The sequence below is a fragment of the Haemorhous mexicanus genome, chromosome 12 (assembly GCF_027477595.1).
Source record: "Haemorhous mexicanus isolate bHaeMex1 chromosome 12, bHaeMex1.pri, whole genome shotgun sequence".
NCBI classification, from domain to species: Eukaryota; Metazoa; Chordata; class Aves; order Passeriformes; family Fringillidae; genus Haemorhous; species Haemorhous mexicanus.
This window is the reverse complement of record NC_082352.1, coordinates 13,334,635-13,353,368: the sequence shown is the minus strand read 5'-3', so window position 1 is coordinate 13,353,368 and position 18,734 is coordinate 13,334,635. Positions and strand designations below refer to the sequence as shown.

General features: G+C 40.3%; 1 protein-coding gene across 1 annotated transcript in view; it reads right to left on the bottom strand.

Annotated features, from left to right (window-relative positions):
* SLC6A2 (solute carrier family 6 member 2) overlaps positions 1-18,734 on the bottom strand; it is a 60,403-nt gene that overhangs the window by 25,834 nt on the left and 15,835 nt on the right. The window contains exons 2-5 of the mRNA XM_059857123.1: positions 12,963-13,094; positions 9,020-9,257; positions 1,401-1,539; positions 534-668 (exon numbers count right to left, since the gene is read on the bottom strand). Coding sequence (XP_059713106.1) covers positions 534-668; positions 1,401-1,539; positions 9,020-9,257; positions 12,963-13,094 — 644 coding nt within the window. The remainder of the gene's footprint in view (positions 1-533; positions 669-1,400; positions 1,540-9,019; positions 9,258-12,962; positions 13,095-18,734) is intronic.

The following is an 18,734-nucleotide window of genomic DNA, read 5'->3' as shown; positions in this document are numbered from 1 at the left end:
AGTAAGATAAGATAATACATCATGCTTTTGAAAATCTTATGTGTATGAAGGACCATGGTTAGATTAGGTGAGTTAGTCCTGATTTTGTGTGCTTAGCAAGGTTTGCATAGGGCCAGTATTTTTGTTTTCTAGGTTAATATTTAAGCTAGTGATTCAGAAAGCAAGATTTTTGTCTTGAGGGAATTCTTAACCTTTTGAGTACTAAATTTGGGCATAACTCCACTTTCCTGTATAAAGGATGTTGCAGTTTACTGGGTGCACATTCAAAGCATGGACTTTTTTAGGGGTCTGCCACACCTGTAAGTGCCTTCACAGGGGGGTGTTTTGTGATCTGAATTGTTTGGGTTCAGAGTGAGATAGCCTTGTTTTGGAGAGCATTGCAAAGTGAAACTGTCAGAGAAGGGGGACCACTGCTGAGGCAGAAGCAGAGGCATGGCTATTTAACTTCAGAAGTTAACGGTAATATTTTCAGTTTCAATAACAAGGGCAAGAGGTTTAATAATTAGGGAATGAGAGCAGAAGAATACACTTACTGTGGCTTCTTTTAATCTTCTGAAATCTATATGCAGGTATGCATTTATTCCATTGTATGCACCAGGCAGGGTTATTCCATGTATTAATAAGACAAATAATACAACATAAGGCAACGTGGCAGTTATCCAAACAACCTGCAGACAACACAGATCCCAAAGGTTAATCAGCTGTTACAGAAGAGTCAAGAATATGTAATAAGTACAGCTGGCATTTTCTTGGTTTAGGTCATTCAGTTTGATGGAGAAGCTCTTTTTAGGACATGAGGGAAAATTCTGTCATATGTCATGAATCTTTTCATATATAAGTTTACAGATACCAGCAGGAGACGGTTTTGACAAGCAGAAGACAGTGTCAGTGTGTGTTAGACTGCTGATTGCTCCTTATCTCTCTGTTGTTTATTTAAAAGTTCAGTCATTGCCTGATTTTAAGTGAAACTTGCATGAAAATGTACAAAAAGGTCTCAGATGTACCCAGCTCTAGAGTTTCTGTTAAGATATTTTGTGAGGGATGTCAAAGAGTGGTTTCAAATTACTTTCATCAGATATTTCTCTTGACATGGCATTTTATATAATCCAACCAAAGCCTCTTATATCATTTGAAATATTAGTACATTTGGCTAAGAAGAAAATGCACATTTAAGACAATTTTGTTTATTTAAAAATATTTTCTGGATGAAACCACCAATGTTGAATTGCAAATAATACATTAATAAAATTTTCAGTTGGAATATCACTCAAGAAATGTGGTAGGTTGGTCCCTGAGGATGCCTCAAAATCAGTGATTTATTTTCTTGCTTTCTAAAATTAGGAGACTTCTTAAAGTAGAAAAAGAATGCAGTCAAGACAGAAGGACAATATTAGCTCTACCTTTCCTGAAGTCTTCACTCCTTTCCAGAGACTAAAGAAAAGAATGATTACCACCACCAAGAGGCAGAGGGAGAGCTGCCAGCGAGGCAAGCCAAGGTCGTGGATTCCACGGCTCTCGTGCAGGTGCAGAACTCCTCTCCTACACACCAGATACACAGAAACAAAGTGAACTCACTGGGGGAAACAGGCTTTTGCATCCTCGTGCTGTGGGCAGCAGGAATGGGAATGGCAGCAGTAGAAACCCCACTGGCATCCCTGGCAGTCAGTGGGGGTGCTTTGTGAAGCCTCTGTCAATTCCTTCAAATTATGTCCAAAGCATGTCTTAAGTAAAAGTTTCTGAAAGCAGCCCTTGCTTCATAAATAGAGAGATGTTTGTCCAATTCTGCTAGCAAAATAAACTCTCAGAATTCAAATGAGTCAAAAGGAAAGGGAAAACCATTGGTAGTAAGAAAACTAGAAACAGTGTTTTGCTTGCAAATTGTTGTTATTGAGAAAAGAATGAAAGTAGATGAGAAATACATGTGAAAATGAGAAGAGAATATTATGGGGGGAAAGACTGAGAACAAATATTAACAGATGGAACTGACAGTATTACAGGGATCTATTTAATTAGGCTGGACAAAATGCAAGAGCAACAAATAAATTGTTTAAGCTTTCTAATATTCTGGTCAGAGCTCTAGAAATATTTAATTGAAACAGCACCAAAAATCAAACTACATGCACTAGAAATCAGGGCTTTGTGCAGAGGAGCTTGGTTTATCCTAAGACTGCATCCCACTTAAGGGAGTGTAAATTACATTTGCAATGACTTTGAGATTGTTCATGCAGGTTCCCAGAGTCTGTCCCCCTCTCTGCAGGAGAGGCAGGAGTGTGAAGGGCTCTCAATTTGAAGCTGCATTCAGACATTTTGGTTCCTCCCAAGGGAAATTTCTTCTCATTCTCTCCTTCCCTGTGCTCTCTTCTGGGAAGATCCTCCTAGTCACCCAAGAACTCTGGCACCAGGTCCTGCCTTACTTCCACTCTGCATTCAGCTAAAGGGAAATGGTTCACCTACCTCCATAGAAATCTGCAAGGAGTGATCTGTTTGTTTGTACCACTGACTCTGTTTAGTCCTTGTGCAGCACTTGGGTCCTCTTTGATTTGGCATCAGACCCTGAACAGCCAACAGGCAGCTCAGCTGCTTGGTACTCACACATAAACCCTACTAAAAACAAATTATTGAGGAGGCAGTGGGGCAGCTGCTCAGCAGGACTCAGTAAATGAAGGACCCAGTCATAGTTTTAATAACAGGAAATGTTGGAACCAATAAATTCTTCTCTGTGTCTTGGCTTTCCCATCTGTAAAATAAGGATTATTATAAATGTGTGCTTTGTCTCTACTCTGAGCAATTCAGAACATATTTATTACAAAAGTGGTGAATATTTGCACAAAAACAGGGAACCAAACCAGGAAATAAAAAATGCCAAGGCTTGTGATCTGAAAATTCCTCTATCATTTTCACTCCATTTAAGCTACAGCCAGGAAACAGGATTTAAGAGTTTTAGGTGTAGAATTCTCTGGGATGGTTTTGTCAGACTGGTACTTTCTAGGGAGCTTTATGTATTATTCATCCCTGGACAGATTTATGTGATTGTCTTTTAGAAATGTAGAAAATTCTGCATAAATAGATCAAGTTTAAGGTCTTGGAGTAGGCCTCATTTTTTTTCAATCTAAAATCAATCACAATTTTCATTTTTGGTCCAACTATGTTTACACAGCTCTATAAGCTCATTCTTTCTCTTTTTATTAGAGGCAAAAGTTACTTGCCTAAATTTGATGTGCTCAATAGAAGGGTGTCATTTATCTAAATTTTAGATGTGTTGGATCAGATTGATTCAGAATTCAAGAATGTCATCACTTATCTCTAAATTAGTGTGTTAACTAACAAATGTATTTGTTAGTTAATATATTAAGTACTTCTAGGAACATCTAAGTACTTCTTACAGTTAGTGGTCATATTTGTGAGATCAAACCCAAAAGACTTGCATAAACTAAGAATCAGCAAAATGGATCAGGTGTCCCAAGCTGTATTCCCTGTTCTGGTATTTAGATTATGTTTTTATGATTTAAAACTTAATGCAAATTGTAGACTGAAGATGCTGAAGGAGCTGTCAGTGTATACAATGTGCAATCTATAGAAATGGCATACTCAATTTAGAAGGCAATTTGAAGCATGATAATTGTGCTCAATTAGAAGGCTCTTCTACATCTTCTGTGTTATACATTTGGGCAACCACAGTTCAGTCATCACTGCTGCCAGTTTCCTTCAGAGCATGAAATGTGGTTTTCCTTTACCTGTGCAAGGTTGGGCTATCTGCATGGTGTGGATAGAGCCCTTTTTGCAGTGTTTGCCAGGCTCCAGGAATTTTTATCTCACAAATAGCACTACTTACATTCAGCTGTGGTTTTCATGGCAGTTTGTGCCCACAGAGCAGTGTGAGGCAGAGCTTATGGTACAAAACCTGTAGAGCTGAGCTGGCTGCATGCAGGCTGGCCAGCAGGGTGTTGGTAACAGGGCTGGGGGTGCAGGGCAGAGGGAGCAGAGTGGCTCCCCATGAAGGGCCACAGGGGTAGCCTGGCTCAGGCCTAGCTCTGCCATACCCAGGGCTGCTGTCTGAGCTGCTTGGGTGTCTCTTTGCTTTGTAAAGAGCTCTGAGCAGGCACAGCTGCAATGCTGAAGGTTACCCTGGCTCTGGGACAGTGCTGTCCTACAGCCCAGAGCACAGGGGAGCAGCTGAGCCATCTGAGGGGCAGTGCTTGTGCCCTGTGTGCCTCACCCCCACCCTGGAGGGCACAATCCAGGGGGTTCCAGATGCAGCAGCATCTGGGTTTTTCTCTAGATATTTCAGCTCCCTCTTGTGTTGGAGAATGGAGCTGTGTAATGGACTGCAAGCTAGATTTTGGGAAACACATCATTTACCAGTGGCACCCTGGCTGGCTTATCATAAATTATTATTTGTACTTCATCACAGAACAGACTGAGTTGGAAGGAACCCTCAAGGATGGTTGAGTACAACTGTTACATCTGCATAGGACATCTCTGAGAAATGTCCACATCTCCCATGCCTGAGAGCATCATCCAATCACTTCTTGAACTCTGTCAGGCTTGGGGTTGTGACCAGCCCCTTGGGGAGCCTCTTCCAGTGGCCAGTCACCCTCTGGGTGAAGAACTTTTTCTGATATCTGACATAAACCTCCACTGACACAACTTCAGGCCACTCCCTTGGGTCCTGTCACTGTCACCACCAAGAGAGATCAGTGCCTGTCTCTCCTCTTGCCCTCACAAGGAAGCTGTAACTGCACTGAGGTCTCCCCTTGTCTCCTCTGCTCCAGGCTGAACAGACCTCAAGTGACCTCAGCTCTTCCTCACACAGCTTCCCCTTAAGGCCCTTCCCCATCTTCATAGCCTTCCTTTAGACACTCTATAACATCTTAATGTCTTTTTTATATTGTGGTGCCCAAAACTGCCCCCAGCACTCGAGGTGAGCCCCCCCAGAGCAGAGCAGGACAATCCCTTCTGGTGCCAGCTGACCCCCTGATGTCCCCAGGACAGGAATGTCCCTCCTGGCTGCCAGGGCCCTGCTGACTCATGTCCAACTTGCCATGGACCAGGACCCTTTCCAGGATCTCATTCCTTGTCTGTCTGTCTGTACATTCAGGGTTGCTCTGTTGGAGGTGAAATCTCTTTCTGAATCACGATAATAGGGAGAATGTTTATCTCAATGCACTGAAAACTTTATCCTCCCACTAACAGCAATTCTGATCTCCTTTGCTGCTGTGCCCCACTTCAGCACATTGATGACTCTCCAAAACTTACTGCTTCAGAAGAGCAGAGTGGAAAGACCAGGTGTGATGAGCAGAATACAGGGCTATCCACTCTCATTAGTTCTTATTGCCTGTTTCAGTTTTTATAAGCATTCTCAGGCAGGATTGCTTGTGCTGACTTTGGAAGTGGTGTTTTCTCTCTTGGGAGAAGTTGCTTCCCAATTGTTTAATGGGGACAGGTTCCTCCATCTTTGGGGTCCATGGCACTGATCACTCCATTTGCTCTCATACTGAACCATGTGGAGCCTCTGCCTGGGGTGGCATTTCCAGTGAAGGCTTTACCCTAAAGCACAAACCTATTGGTCTAGAAAAGTAACCTTAGGGGGAAGGGTTTTTTCAGGATGTTCTTGGTTCACACACTTCTCATAAGTTTCATAAACACAATGTTCATAAATATGACTCACTGCTGTGAGTGAATTCCTTGTTCTTAGGTAGGTTTTTGCAATTGCACACAGCTGGGCTGACTTGTGAATTCTGTGAGTTTACTGAATCTGGCATGAAAATTTCCCTGTAAAATTTCTCATGCAGAAAGAATGGATTACAGCCCTGAGAAAAAGCACTGTTAGAGGGAAATTTCTGTAGCCCAATGTTTGTTGACATTTTCACTGTTTTTTTTCTTAAAAAAATGGCCAAGATTTGTTTCTCCAACAGACTGTGATTTTTTGCAGGCACAGTACCTTGTGAGAAGAATAGTGCTTTTGTTCCTCCAAACTGGTATTTTTGAAGTGTCAGCATAAATGAAAGCAGGATGGTAACAGACTTTTTGCAGACACAAGAAGGGAGAGAACAAATATAAAGTATGCCTGTGTTCAGATAAAGTATTAAAATAGGAGCAATATGGAGTAGATAAGGCAACTTTATTTGTGATGTACTTCTGTTCTTCCAAAAAAAAAAAAAGGTTTATATTGAATTATTTTAACATGTGTGGAAAGGATAGAAAGTTCTTTTCATTTTCTGTGTTTAATTCCAAATAACTGAAGAGGAAAGGAATTAAAGTAATGTGTATCCCTAAAGAAATGTGGTGTTGACATTTTTTTCCTAACTGGAATATTCCTGGCTATTACTTAGCAGAAAGGCACCAGTTGATATTGAATTTTAGCTCGGTTTGCCAAGTTTACAGTGCACAAATGCTTTATAGTTGATTTTAAGCATCTCTAATGAAGTATTGTAGAGGTCCTGCTCCTTCCTGTGGTAAGAAGTTGTCCCCATGACACCAGTGGTGCCTTGGCCTGAATGAAGCCTCTACAGATGGAACCAGACTTGGTAAAGTGAAACTCTCTAGAAGGCCTCAGTGTGGAAGCACTCCAAACTTAAGTTCTGCCCAGCTCTTGAGGCTTGAAAACAAAAGCCAAATATGTTCTTCAAGGTTCTCCTGCCATTGATTTGGCAAGGAATTTGCAATTTGGAACGATTTTTTCCAAGTCTGAGGCTTAGAGGTTTCTCTCTGCATTTCCTCCCAGCCAGATCCTGGAGAGCTGATAGATTTGGCCTAGATTGCAAGTTTTCCCTTTTCTCACTCAATGTAAGTAGTGACAAGCAGCATATTTCTGCTGAAATTGAGGTACCTTTCTTGTAGTATTTGATGAGCTGTCACATCACAGCACTCCCACTTCCTCCCACAGTTTATTCCCGTGCTGGTGGAGATAGAGGCAGTCAGCTCTGGCAGCTACAGGGCTTTAGGAAATAATCAACTCTAAATTCTTGGTCAGACCAGCTTAGTGTGAAGGAATTATGTCCCAAAAAGAAGTGTCTGTGTCTTTTCAGAATGATCATGCTAGTTCTCTGCTTGTGTCCTGTCTTGGAAGTACTTCTTTTCAGTCACTCTCCAACTGCAAGATAAATGTTTGTGTTTCTGGTCTCCCTGCTTCCCCCTCAGCCTGCCCACCAGAGGCCAAAAGTTTGTGGGTGAGTGTTCTGATGTAACTGTGCAACCTAGAGAACCAAGTTTAAGCTGTATCACTTCCCATTTCCTTTTGTGACTCTGGCACAAAATATGAAAATGTATACTCAAAAGATTCAACTCTCCTTGTTGTAAGAAGACCACGAGCATGAATTGGGTTATTTGACATGGGAAAGAAGCTGTTTTCTGATTTAGTTGATAGGTTGGATCTGAATACACTGAGACTTTGTACAAGTTTGGGTCGACACCTGAGCTGTACAGCTGGACCTGATGAGCTCATCCAAATACTGGATAAGTGAATATAATGCCCCTTGTGATTCCCTGTTTTTACAGCTGGGAAAACAGATGTTATAGAGTGTTTTAGTTAAGTGGTTACCCTTCTCATTTTTGCAATGTAATCTAGTCATTAATAAGTACAGGACCTAGTGACCTAATTACAGCTGCAAAATTCAGGGATTAAAGCAAAATGAAATGTCAAATACCCTTTTTGTTCTTACCTTCTGCACCTTTAATCTTATTCATGATGAGGAAAGGACCATATTATTTCAAGTTTCAGTGTACAGACAATCATTAATTGAGCTTTTTGATTTAGTTCCCCAGATCAGTGGATCTAAATCAAAACATCATGAATTGATTCTACCACAGCCTGACCCACTACAAAGTCAAAATCATTACCCAAGCATGAGGTGATAGCAGAAGTTGCTCAGAACCATTTTAAATAATAAAAAGGCAAAGCAAGAGGTAGGGATTACATTTTACTTTACTAAGACTTAAGCCTTTTATTGTAAGGGCAGTAGATTTCACAGCTGTCATTATTTGCCATTTCAGTAATCTCCTTTGAACTCAAGCCCCCATCTTGTTTCCAAAGCACTGAGTTTTGTTCCCAAACCCCTGCCAGCAGTTTGTGTATCACTACTGATCTTTCCCTGGGCTGTCTTCAGAGAAAAACAGTGGCCACAAATGTTAAAGAGCTATAAACAGAGACCCCAAGATCCCTGCTGGTTATTTATGGAAAGAGTATTTTCCCTTTGTTTCTACAAGGTTGGACTCACTGCTTAGGAGGTGTGTGCCCTAATATCTTTCTCCTCCAAACACAGAAATATTAATTGATTCATTATTCAGATTAATTCAACAGCTGATTTAATAGCTTGATGCTCATCCCCTTTCTCCAAATCATTTTCCTCTATAAGCCCCTAATGAAAATATTTATACAGAGTTTGCTATCTTTGTTTTATAGTTCAGTTATTAATTTACCTTTTGGGGTTTGATTCCAGCTGTTTGATTTAAGCCTGCCTTTGCCTGTCTCAGCCCATGTTGCAGAGCACTCTTTTGCTTAGGCACTGGTAAAAGCCTGTCTTTCTATAATAACCTGGCTGTTTCCTCCTGTTCAGTGTTTTATCTCACTTCACTGAACTATTGAAGCAGTGGAACAAACAGAGGTCTGCTCTTGCACCGAAACTTTTTGAGTAGAGCAGCAGTCTAAATCTGTGAACAAATGGTTATTTTAAAGCCTTAAACTTAGCTCAGTCTGGCATGCAGTCACCTCTGTCAGAATATTGCTGTGTTTCCTTGCCCTAGCAAAGCTGGTGCAAGCAAAAGTGGCACATAGGGAACATTTGTGTCTTGTCCAGTTCCATTTTGCTCAGCAGCAAGCACTGCATTAGTGCAGGAGAAACCAAAGATCACAGAGGCAAAAGTCAGTCACCCAGGTATACAGACCAACATTACAGCTCCATTTTAACCTTAGCCTTCTGAGGCTTGTTCTAGAGGCTGGATACAAACTATTTCACCTTCAAGACCAAACTCCCTTAGACATAGAATTTTGAATAAATAGCAAAGTTAGGTCAACACTTACTCATAAAATTCAGCTGCAGGAGTGAGCTTGTACTTGGAGTATTTAGTACCATTGCCAAGCACTGATGCATTGAAGAGTTTTGGATCTGTACAGTTTGGGCTGTTCCAGCTGTTGTGGCAGTTTGTCCAGGGGAGCTCAAATGTGAATGATGAAAATAGATAATACAGAGACCAAGCTATGATAACGTTGTAGTAGAAACCCACGTAAAGAGCTATGAGTATCACTGCATAGCCTACACCTAAAGGCAAAGGAAAACTAGATTACACATTGCATTTGATATGCCACAGTATGCACAAACACTGGAGTTAAACTCAATGATACATGATTGCAAATTCATTTTAGGTCCAATAAAAAGGAATTTCTGACATTTGCATGCACATATGCGGACACAATGTACCTGACCTCTAAACAAAAAATTACAGAAATGGTTCTGGAAAATGACTGGCTTTTATCAAATCCAGTTGTTTGTCAGCAAAAGAAATTAAGCAGTGCAATGTCAAAATTTGTCCTTGTTCAACTCCATTGCTGATTTGCTTCCAATGCAGAAGGTTGCAAGCCCATGTTAGGAGCGAAACTCACTTCATCTTTGTGACGTCAGGGACCTTGGCAACTTCTCTTGGAAAAGTAAAGCTTGACACTGAAATGAAGTTTCCCTATGCCTCATGTTCCCACCCTGAACTAGTTTGGAACAGACACTGACCCCTCTCTTGTTTCTTTCCCATTACTACTCTCTGTATTGGCTTCCATCAGCAGGTAACTGGCTCCAATTCATGCATGAAACAGTCTGTGCTGCTCCACTGAGGTCTCCAGGTGGTTTTGGGCATGCCAGTAAAACTTGGTGAATATCAGGTTGGGGCTAAACTGTGTGTGACATTCAACCCCTTTTCTGTAATCACCAGGATTACAGAATTCAGAGTATAAGCATTCTCTTTTGACTTTGAACATTTGCTTTGTGTTTTTGCATATCATGAAGTGTGGCTGGGGGGTCTCTTTAGCAAAAGCACCCCAGAAAGTGCACATTCTCCTCATGAAAATGGACATTTTCCAACAGTTTGGGAGGAAGTTTTGATACAAATGTTGGACTCCAATAAAAGTTGGTTGGCAGAATTTTTCAGGAATCTTGCTTTGCCTTGACTTCATTCTTACTGTGTGTGCAGCTTTGTTCTCTGACTCCTCCCTCAAAGTTGTATGTACTGCATATAAAAGGTAGGGAGTAGAGTTATTTTATCAATGTCATCACTGTCACAGTGGCTATTGTCACAGCAATGAAGTGCAAACATTTACTTGTATTTTTCTTCAGTTTCATTTTTGGCATTGGAGGCCTAATAGTTGCAGATTATTAAGCTTTCTTATTTTTTTATAAAGGAAGGAAGTAGCAAACACTGTATTAATCCAGGTTTAAAATTTGCATAAGGAACAGATGCTGACCCCGAAGGAGTTGGCAGTTCAAAGACTGCTTCATGTACAACAGTTACTCTTTGCTCTGCAGGAGGCTTTTAATCTGTAAACCAGTTTGCTCCTCCCTAACAATGGGGAAATAATTGTGAAAGTAAAGATGAAACAGTATTTTCAAATCCTTGGTTCTTAAATGAATCTAGTACTTGAACATTCAAACTCTAGTGATATATACCATGATCAATAGAATGGAGAGGAGGGAGGAATCCCCAGAAAGAAGAATTCTTATGTATTAAGGTGAATGCTAAAACACTAACTATGGACAATATATTAAATATTAAAATTCGATGAGTGTTGTTTAAACAAGTGTTCCTGAAATTCCTGCAGTCAAGGAGGACAAGAGATGTTTAATATCAAGACTAAAAAATACTGGATCAAATTTGTTTTAAATAGCTCTTCTCTGCAATCTTAAGAATGTTCAGGAATGAATTTGCTTTTATGTTTCTAGATTTTCTTAAAAGTAATGCTGTACCACCCACAGTCTAAAATAGACTCTGGAAAAAAATGCAGAGACGAAAACAGACTGTGTTACAAAGGTTACAGGGTATATTTGTAATTGCATGTGTTATGATAGCATCTCATTAGAAGTAGAGTGCTTAGAGTTCATAGCAATAATATTCATAGCTAAAATTAGAACTATAGTGCTGTTCATTTAGAGAAGCTGTTATGAATTTGTGTAGACTGTGTACTTTTCCTTTGAGTGAGAGATTTGAGTTGTCCCAGAAACAACTCCAAAGCACTAGCAGTAAAATGTGTGTGCATGTTAGCAGAGGTTTTAGTCAAAACTTTAAAAAGGTACTGAGTTTATACCAGGGTGTAAATGTCTCAATGCTTATTACTTTTTGAGAATCAAATAACTTATGCTATTCTATATTCTTGTAATAAGAAACTTAAAAATCAACAGTAATGTATGTTTAGTCCACCTTGAAAATGTCAGCTTAAAAGCACAGCTGGAATGTCAACAAGAATATACATGAAATAAGTTCTATTTTCCTTTCTCATAATCTTTTTCAATCCTGAAGTCAACACAGAATACCTCTGAGCACAGTGGTATTTGGCTCAAAAGCTTTGAGATCCTGAAGGTCTAATTTTTGCATTTAGGTTTTCAAAATCCTCATTGTCATCCAAAGGTATATTAACAATACCAACAGGAATTTTTATTCAGCAAGGGTATTCAGATTCCTGGGTGCTGGGATGAATTTTATCTCCCATGACAGGATTATAGAAGGGCTAGGTAATGAATGGGCTATATGAATTAATTTTAAAATTTTGAGGCACATTATTTTATTATCTCGCTTACTTATTTCTTGTTACATTGCTGATTTTGCTGTGAGTTTTGGGTTTGTCTGGTAGGAAAAATGCCCTCCACTTTTCTTATTGTGTGGCACTAGACTGCTTGAAGAGGAAAGCTGTATTTTGAGAAAGAAGACTAACATTTACTCAGTGTAACCTATATCCAAGCAGCAGATCCATCAAGTTTGGATTGCTACTGTTAAGCTCCTCAGCTTTTGTCAGTCCCAGGATGAACATGATCTGAATGTTAAGGTTCCGAGGTCAGCTGAGCTTGTCTGGTTTAATTTCAGATATGTCTGTGTTGAGAAGGCTTTTGCATAAGATTTTAGATACAGTCTGGTATACATATAAAGGAACTTACATTTTTTGCTGGCAAACAATGCTTAAAAATTCTTGAGGTTCCTTAACAAATGCTTCTTTCATGTACAGAACACATATGGCTTCTTTCACACATTGATTATTTCCTGATCAAAACCAAACACCCTGAAGCACCTAACCTATTTTTTCCTTGCAGAATGATGCTGTGCACAAACAACACTCCACAGCCTTTTATTCAGTGATGCTGGAGAGTTAATCCTGGTGGTAAACACTCAATAATGTTCAGATTTTAAAAGTGTTTTTCATTGCTAAATCTGAAAGACACTTTACAAAGACTATCAGAATCATTGCTCCCACTTCACAGGCAGGAAAACTGAGGTACAGAGGTACCACAGAAAACTCCTGTGCTGTTGTAAGTCTAGTGGCCAAACCCACAGTCTGCACAGCTCCATTTTACCACTGGGGTATGCTGGCTCCTGCACAGAAAGCTCCATGTCCTGAGTGGAGAAGTCAATGGGGAAGACAGGGCTGAGCTAACCTGGATGGGATTTGCTGTTCCCAATGTTTGGATTGGCAAACCCCCCCTCCACCTAGAGATACCCAGGTCCTCCCAACCCCCAGTGCACAGGGGAAAGGGAGGGCAGGGCTGAGCTGCTCCTGGTCGTTGCCCTCTCTTACACTCAGCCAGCAATCACCCTGAAGATGGTTTCTGTGGCTTTTCCCATTTTGTGCTTCACCTTTGATAACACAAAGGCTTCAAGGGTTGGGGGAAGGTTACCAAATACACCTTGTTTGTGAAAGATGAGAGATCCTTAGGTTGTGATCACACTTGTGTGGCACCCTCAGGTGCTGCTCAGGGGAGCAGAGGAGCACTCACCTTTGAAAACTGGACAGATTTTCCAAACAGTGGCAGCCCCTTCTCTGTTGTATTGTCCCAGTGCTAATTCCATGTAGAACAGGGGCATTCCAGCAATGATTAAGAAGAGGATGTAGGGAATAAGAAAAGCACCTGAAAAGAGAGTAAAGAGACATTGTGTCTTTGTATGAGTTGCATTTTTCTTTCCCTCTCACTTACTTTTACCAGCTAAAAGATAAAACCACTGCTTATGGGAAATATCAGGAAGGAAGGACCCACTTACTCTTATGTCTTGTCTGCATTTTTTAAAGGTCTCAGAGACAGAATCCCTGAAAGAAGCTATAGGCTGTAACTCCTATTTCCCCTTAATGTTTCCCCTCTGTTTTTTGGCTTTAAGGACAAAAAAAAAGTGTCCCTGAAAATTAATCCCTAACTGAAGAAAAAAAAAAAAACTGAACACACTTGCATAGCTGAAAGGGAAAGGGACCATAAAGCATTTTTTTAGGTTTTATTTTTAGTGTAGTATTTTTAGAAGGGCGCACAGATCCAGCAACAGGAAAGAAAAATGTGAAATCCTGTAAGTGCAGCTTAAACCACTGTGTGAAGTGTCTGCAGGAACCTCTGGCTTGAAAATTAATTACTACTGGCTAATTATATGGAATTTGGACTTCCATGACATATTTTAGATTTTGCTATAGTAAATTTCCTTATTCTTATGAAGTGGGTTAGACAACACACCCCTTTCCAACCTTGTGGTGCTTGTGGCCATTGCTGTGGGGGATGTGGAGGTTCCTGCTAGCCCCAGTACAGCATCTTGGTACTGCAGCAGGACAGTGCTGGGGCTGCTGGCACCTCCCTGGAGCCCTTCACAAGGCTGAGCATTCTGCTGTGAGGCTGTACTGTCACCAGCAAAATCCTGGTGTGTGAGCTGCAGTAGCATAAAAAGTATTGCCAGCTGAAATGCAAAAGGATCACCTAATGCTGAAGCTGCCTGAAAATTCCGTAGCTATTGCATATGATCCAGATCACAGAGAGATTACCCCAGTGCTACATGTGATGCTATAAAGCACATGGCCACATGTGATACTATAAAGCAATTACAGCTGCTGTCATGTTAGTAACTGTGGGCTCTGACAGATCTCTTCTTTGTGGTACAAGAAAGGGTAGCTTTTGTTATAGTGCACAGATTGCTTGGTCAAGAAGAGTTCAATTAATATTAAACTTGCCTGTATGAAAAACATTATTGGATTTCTTTAATAACTAGAGAGCTGACAGAGTAATTACATACACTGAATTACTATTGTCCTTAGGAGTTACCTATGAAAAGGAAACTAGATTTGAAAATCATGGTTCAATTTTTCAGCACAAGGAAAAAACAGCAGTAGCTTGACTATTTCTCCTAATAGCAAGTGGCACAAACTTTTGCAAACCTTTAAAATCTGTTGTATTGGTTTAGTAATTTTGAAAATTTCCTTTGTAAAAGGAAGTAAATTTGCATTGCTCCTAAATTTATACACTTACAGGAGGTAAAAATCTGGAATCATGACTGTAGCTTTGTAAAACATGCCAGCAAGCAGAATGAATGACGTGTTTTAAAAGTATGTTTGAAACTATTGTTATGCTTTTAAAAGTCTGAATAGTTGTTTCTTTACCTTTTGAGCTTGCTTTTCACAGATATTACTGGTGTAAGCTGCCTTGCATGACTGCTCAGAAAGGGAATTTTGACTTTATACTGGAGAATAGAATGGAAAAACAAACTCTGCTCTGTTAGTCATACCACCAATCTACTTCTAAAAGTAACGTGCTGTAACTTAATGGTAAGGACAATGTATTCAGCATTCAGTCATAAGTTTAGTCATTTGAAAGTTGAAACCTTGCAATGAAACAGACAAGGTATATGAACAGAAAGAAAAAATAGCTTAAACCTTTGAGAATGCTTATTACAATTGAAATATATTGGTTGTATCACTTTGGGGGCAAGAATCTTCTTCATGATGGAATGTAATGTGAATGCAGCTTGCATTTGCATAAGCTACTACAGTATAAGTGATACATGGTTTTGGTAATATTTTAGTGTTGTTTATAATCTGTTTTCTATGATTGCCATGTTGAACTGTTGTATGTTTGAGTACTGTGCAAAAAAAAAAAAATTCATCAGATGCTTAATGCCCTGCAGTTCTGAGCTCTGTTCAATGTTGAAACATACTCAGCAAAGTGAGTCTGGGATACTACATATTGCTTTCACTATATCTAGTATCTGAAAAAATTATTTTAGGTGGTTTTACTGTCAGATTTCCTGCAAGTGAGCTTTTGAAGTGCCATACTTGTCTTGCTTTGATCATATCACAGTGTGTGGAGCTGACTCACAAACCTGGCTTGTATTTGGGAGGTATGGAGTTTGCAGGGAGTGATGTTTGATTAATGTCATGAGGCTGTGGAAAACATGATGCCTGTTCAGGGAAATTTGTATTTGAGAAGATTAATCCTGGAGATGTGTAGTGGACATACGTATTAAATGCTAGTTTAAAACACGCAGTTTTTGAAAGTATGACTAATCCCAAGATGAACTGTGAAGTGTACTGTACTTAGGCATACTTGCTCAAGTGTCATCTGTTTGGCTGCGAGTCATTCCAGGCTTTAGTTATAGGAGGTTTCTTTCTTTTTTTTCTTCCCCCGCCCTGCCCCCGCAAGGGATTAATAAGGTGTGGTGTAATTTTCATCAAAGAGCAGTTACACAGTATGGCAGGGTTTCATAGCTGGGTTACTTTTCAGGTGCTAAGTGATTGAAGTATTTTGAAATTGAGATAAATACCAAAGTAAGGGTGCTTAGTCACATTAGTTTGACTTAATGTTTTGGAGTCTTCTGGAAACTTCTTGTTTAGAAGCTTCTGGTTAGGTAAAAGAATAACAAAGAGTCAGGTACTTTTGTAAGTATCTTTATATTTGCTTTTATTTTCCTTGCTAAAATCCAGAATAAATTTTCATGGTGTTTGTTCAACCCTTTCTGGGATCAAGGCCCCTTCGAAGAAAAATAAATGATGGTCAAAATATCATTCAAATTTCCACATGAAACAGATATAGAATAGAATGGTCTGCAAATTCTTGTAAACATAAATAGATATAGAATAGAATGGTCTGCAAATTCTTGTAAACATAAACAGATGTAGAATAGAATGGTCTGCAAATGCTTGTGAACATAAATAGATATAGAATAGAATGGTCTGCACATGCTTGTGAACAGCCTATGTGTGAGAGCTGTCCAGTGTCACTCTGGGCCTGAACAGGGTCTCTGGCGTCGGGCTGTTGAGGAGCAATGTCCTTATGGACAAGAGGTGCTGTTTGGAGGAATTTTGCAGTCCTGTTTGTGTGAACATCCTGTGGGCCAGAGGCAAGGCAGTCCTGGTGGTCCTCTTGTTTTAGATCCAGTGGTGTGAACTGAAGCACCAGCCCAGCCTCCTCTGCAGGAGCACTTGCTGTTAATGCCCACCCTGCCTGGAGGGCAGCGTGTGGTAGGAAGGGTGGCACCATGTGTCACTCCTGCCTCTGGCCACAGAAACTGCAGGGCTTTAATTGCATGAATCCAGTGTCACATTTGGATAGGCCAGACAGCTGAGCTCTTAGGAAGCAGGGCTTGGCTAACACTTCATTCAAGCCTGCCAAGACCTCCCTACCTCGGCGAGCCGTGCGATCGCTGCCTTGGCAGGAACGCTGATCGCACCCGAGGGCATTCCACTCCCCTCGGTGGGAGCACACAGCTGCATCCCACAAGGCAGCACTAGTTTCAGCAATCCCTAATAGCTCCTCATTTCCCTCTGCAGCTCAAAAGCTGAAGTCATTGACATCTGTAATACAGCTTTGGTGCAAGAGCCATACTTGACTCTACTGAGTCACATGCAGCTCGAAGGACAGGTTGGTCTCAGACTGTTGTGAAGTGCTCCATCTCTCTCCTGACAGATTTCACAAGATCCATAAATGTCCCTTTAAGGCACCAGTGCAAGTATGGGGTTAAGACAGCCTATGTCTTATGCAAAACTAGGTTAGGTCAAACCCTTAGGTCCTACAAGAACCATTAATGTGAAACTTCAAGTGGAAACTCACACAGATTTTTTTTTTTTTTAAACTATTGTATTTAATTAATGAAGGACAAAATACAAGACAGACTTTGCATTCCTGTATTCAGTGCCAAAGCAACTTCTTAATTTTGGTATACCAGAATCCACATGGAGTGTTTCTTCTCTTTGTAAGCATTCCCAGCATCCTAAGGGGTGGGAAGCAAAAGCACTAAATATTCTTCTCAGTCCTACCAGGAGGTCTCTTCTTACTTTTAAATCCCAGAAAGGAAGAAGCATTAATTTACTAATGGCTTTAAAAAGATAATTTAAACAGCTGTGGTTATCCTAAAAGGATTTTTGATGCACATACAAGAAGTAGGCCAGGACAGGGGTGGTTGAAACAATTTTGAACTCTCTGTGCTTGTTAGCTTTCTGCATTTGTTACCATGGTTATTTCTAGTCAAAATGTTATACTGGCAGGGGTGTCTGCTAAAACAACAAACTCTGAGCAAATATGGCAGTATATTTTCCAATAGGATTGTTTCCAGTATCTGTGCAGGAAAAGTCTAAAAGCAGAGATCTCCCAACTGGTGACCTGAAATACAAGCTAGTATCTTCATTAACATTGATCAACACTGGTTTTTTTCATTCAGAATAAATAGTATTCCAAACAATGTCAACACACAGTTGATAGAAGGTAGCACATTTGCTTGGACAACAAGGAAAATGGGTGGAAATTCAGATCTGTGCAGACTCTTGTGAATGAAAAACAAAGTCACTGATGCAGAGTTCTTGACATCTAGATTGTACAAGATCACCATGGGTAGAAATGGTAATTGGAAAAGCAGGTGTTCTTAGTACATGGATGTTATCTGGCTCTTCAGCAGACAGGCCACCAAGCTTGCACGGCCTCCAAGGGCACCTCTGAAGGAGGAGAGCTGGAGCCTGCTCCTGACAACTGGGAAGAGGGGGTGGAACACTGAGACCTTACTGACCTGAGATTAAAAGCAATGAGGGTCTGTGTGGTAGAGCAAAGAAATGTCAGAGCTACAAAAGAGCATGAGGGAACCTCAGGCCAAAGACAAGATGATGATAACAGCAGCTGTATGATGATGTTGACAGCAGCTAGCAAGAGATTCTAGTTGTAAAAAATAACATTTTTCTGCAAAACAGGTTGCATGACATACTATAAAAACTTCAGTAGCGCTTTACACATGTCAAATTCTTCAAGTATACAAGAAAATCTTCCAAGTATGCAATCTTTTTTAATGGAAAGTATTTCTGAATCATAAAACCAGTGGATCTATACCATGGTGAGTGGCATGTTTCTCTTGAAGCCTTTACATTTAGCTACTCCCTCCAACAAACTTTTGCTAGATTAGAGCTTATTTATATTACTACTCTCAATTTGGGCTCCGAGCCTTCAGTTTTTTTCAGAATTGCAATTTTAACAGCATTCCTTTCACTCAAAAGAAAGTGAAAACAAACAGTTTCCAGAAATGGTTCAGTGCTGTTGGCTGAGGCCAACTGAAGCCTGCATTTTTTGTCTTGAGCTGTTAACCTGCTACTGCCTTACACTGCACTTCAAGTTACTTCAAGTGATTTTATCTAGAAGGTGGTCACTGATCAGTAACTGAAAGGGTTACCTAGGCCCTCCCCTCACAAATCCAATCATCCTTTTGCCTTTTGTTGCAAGAGTCATGAGCTAAAGAAACCCATTAGCAGCTATTTTGAACAAATT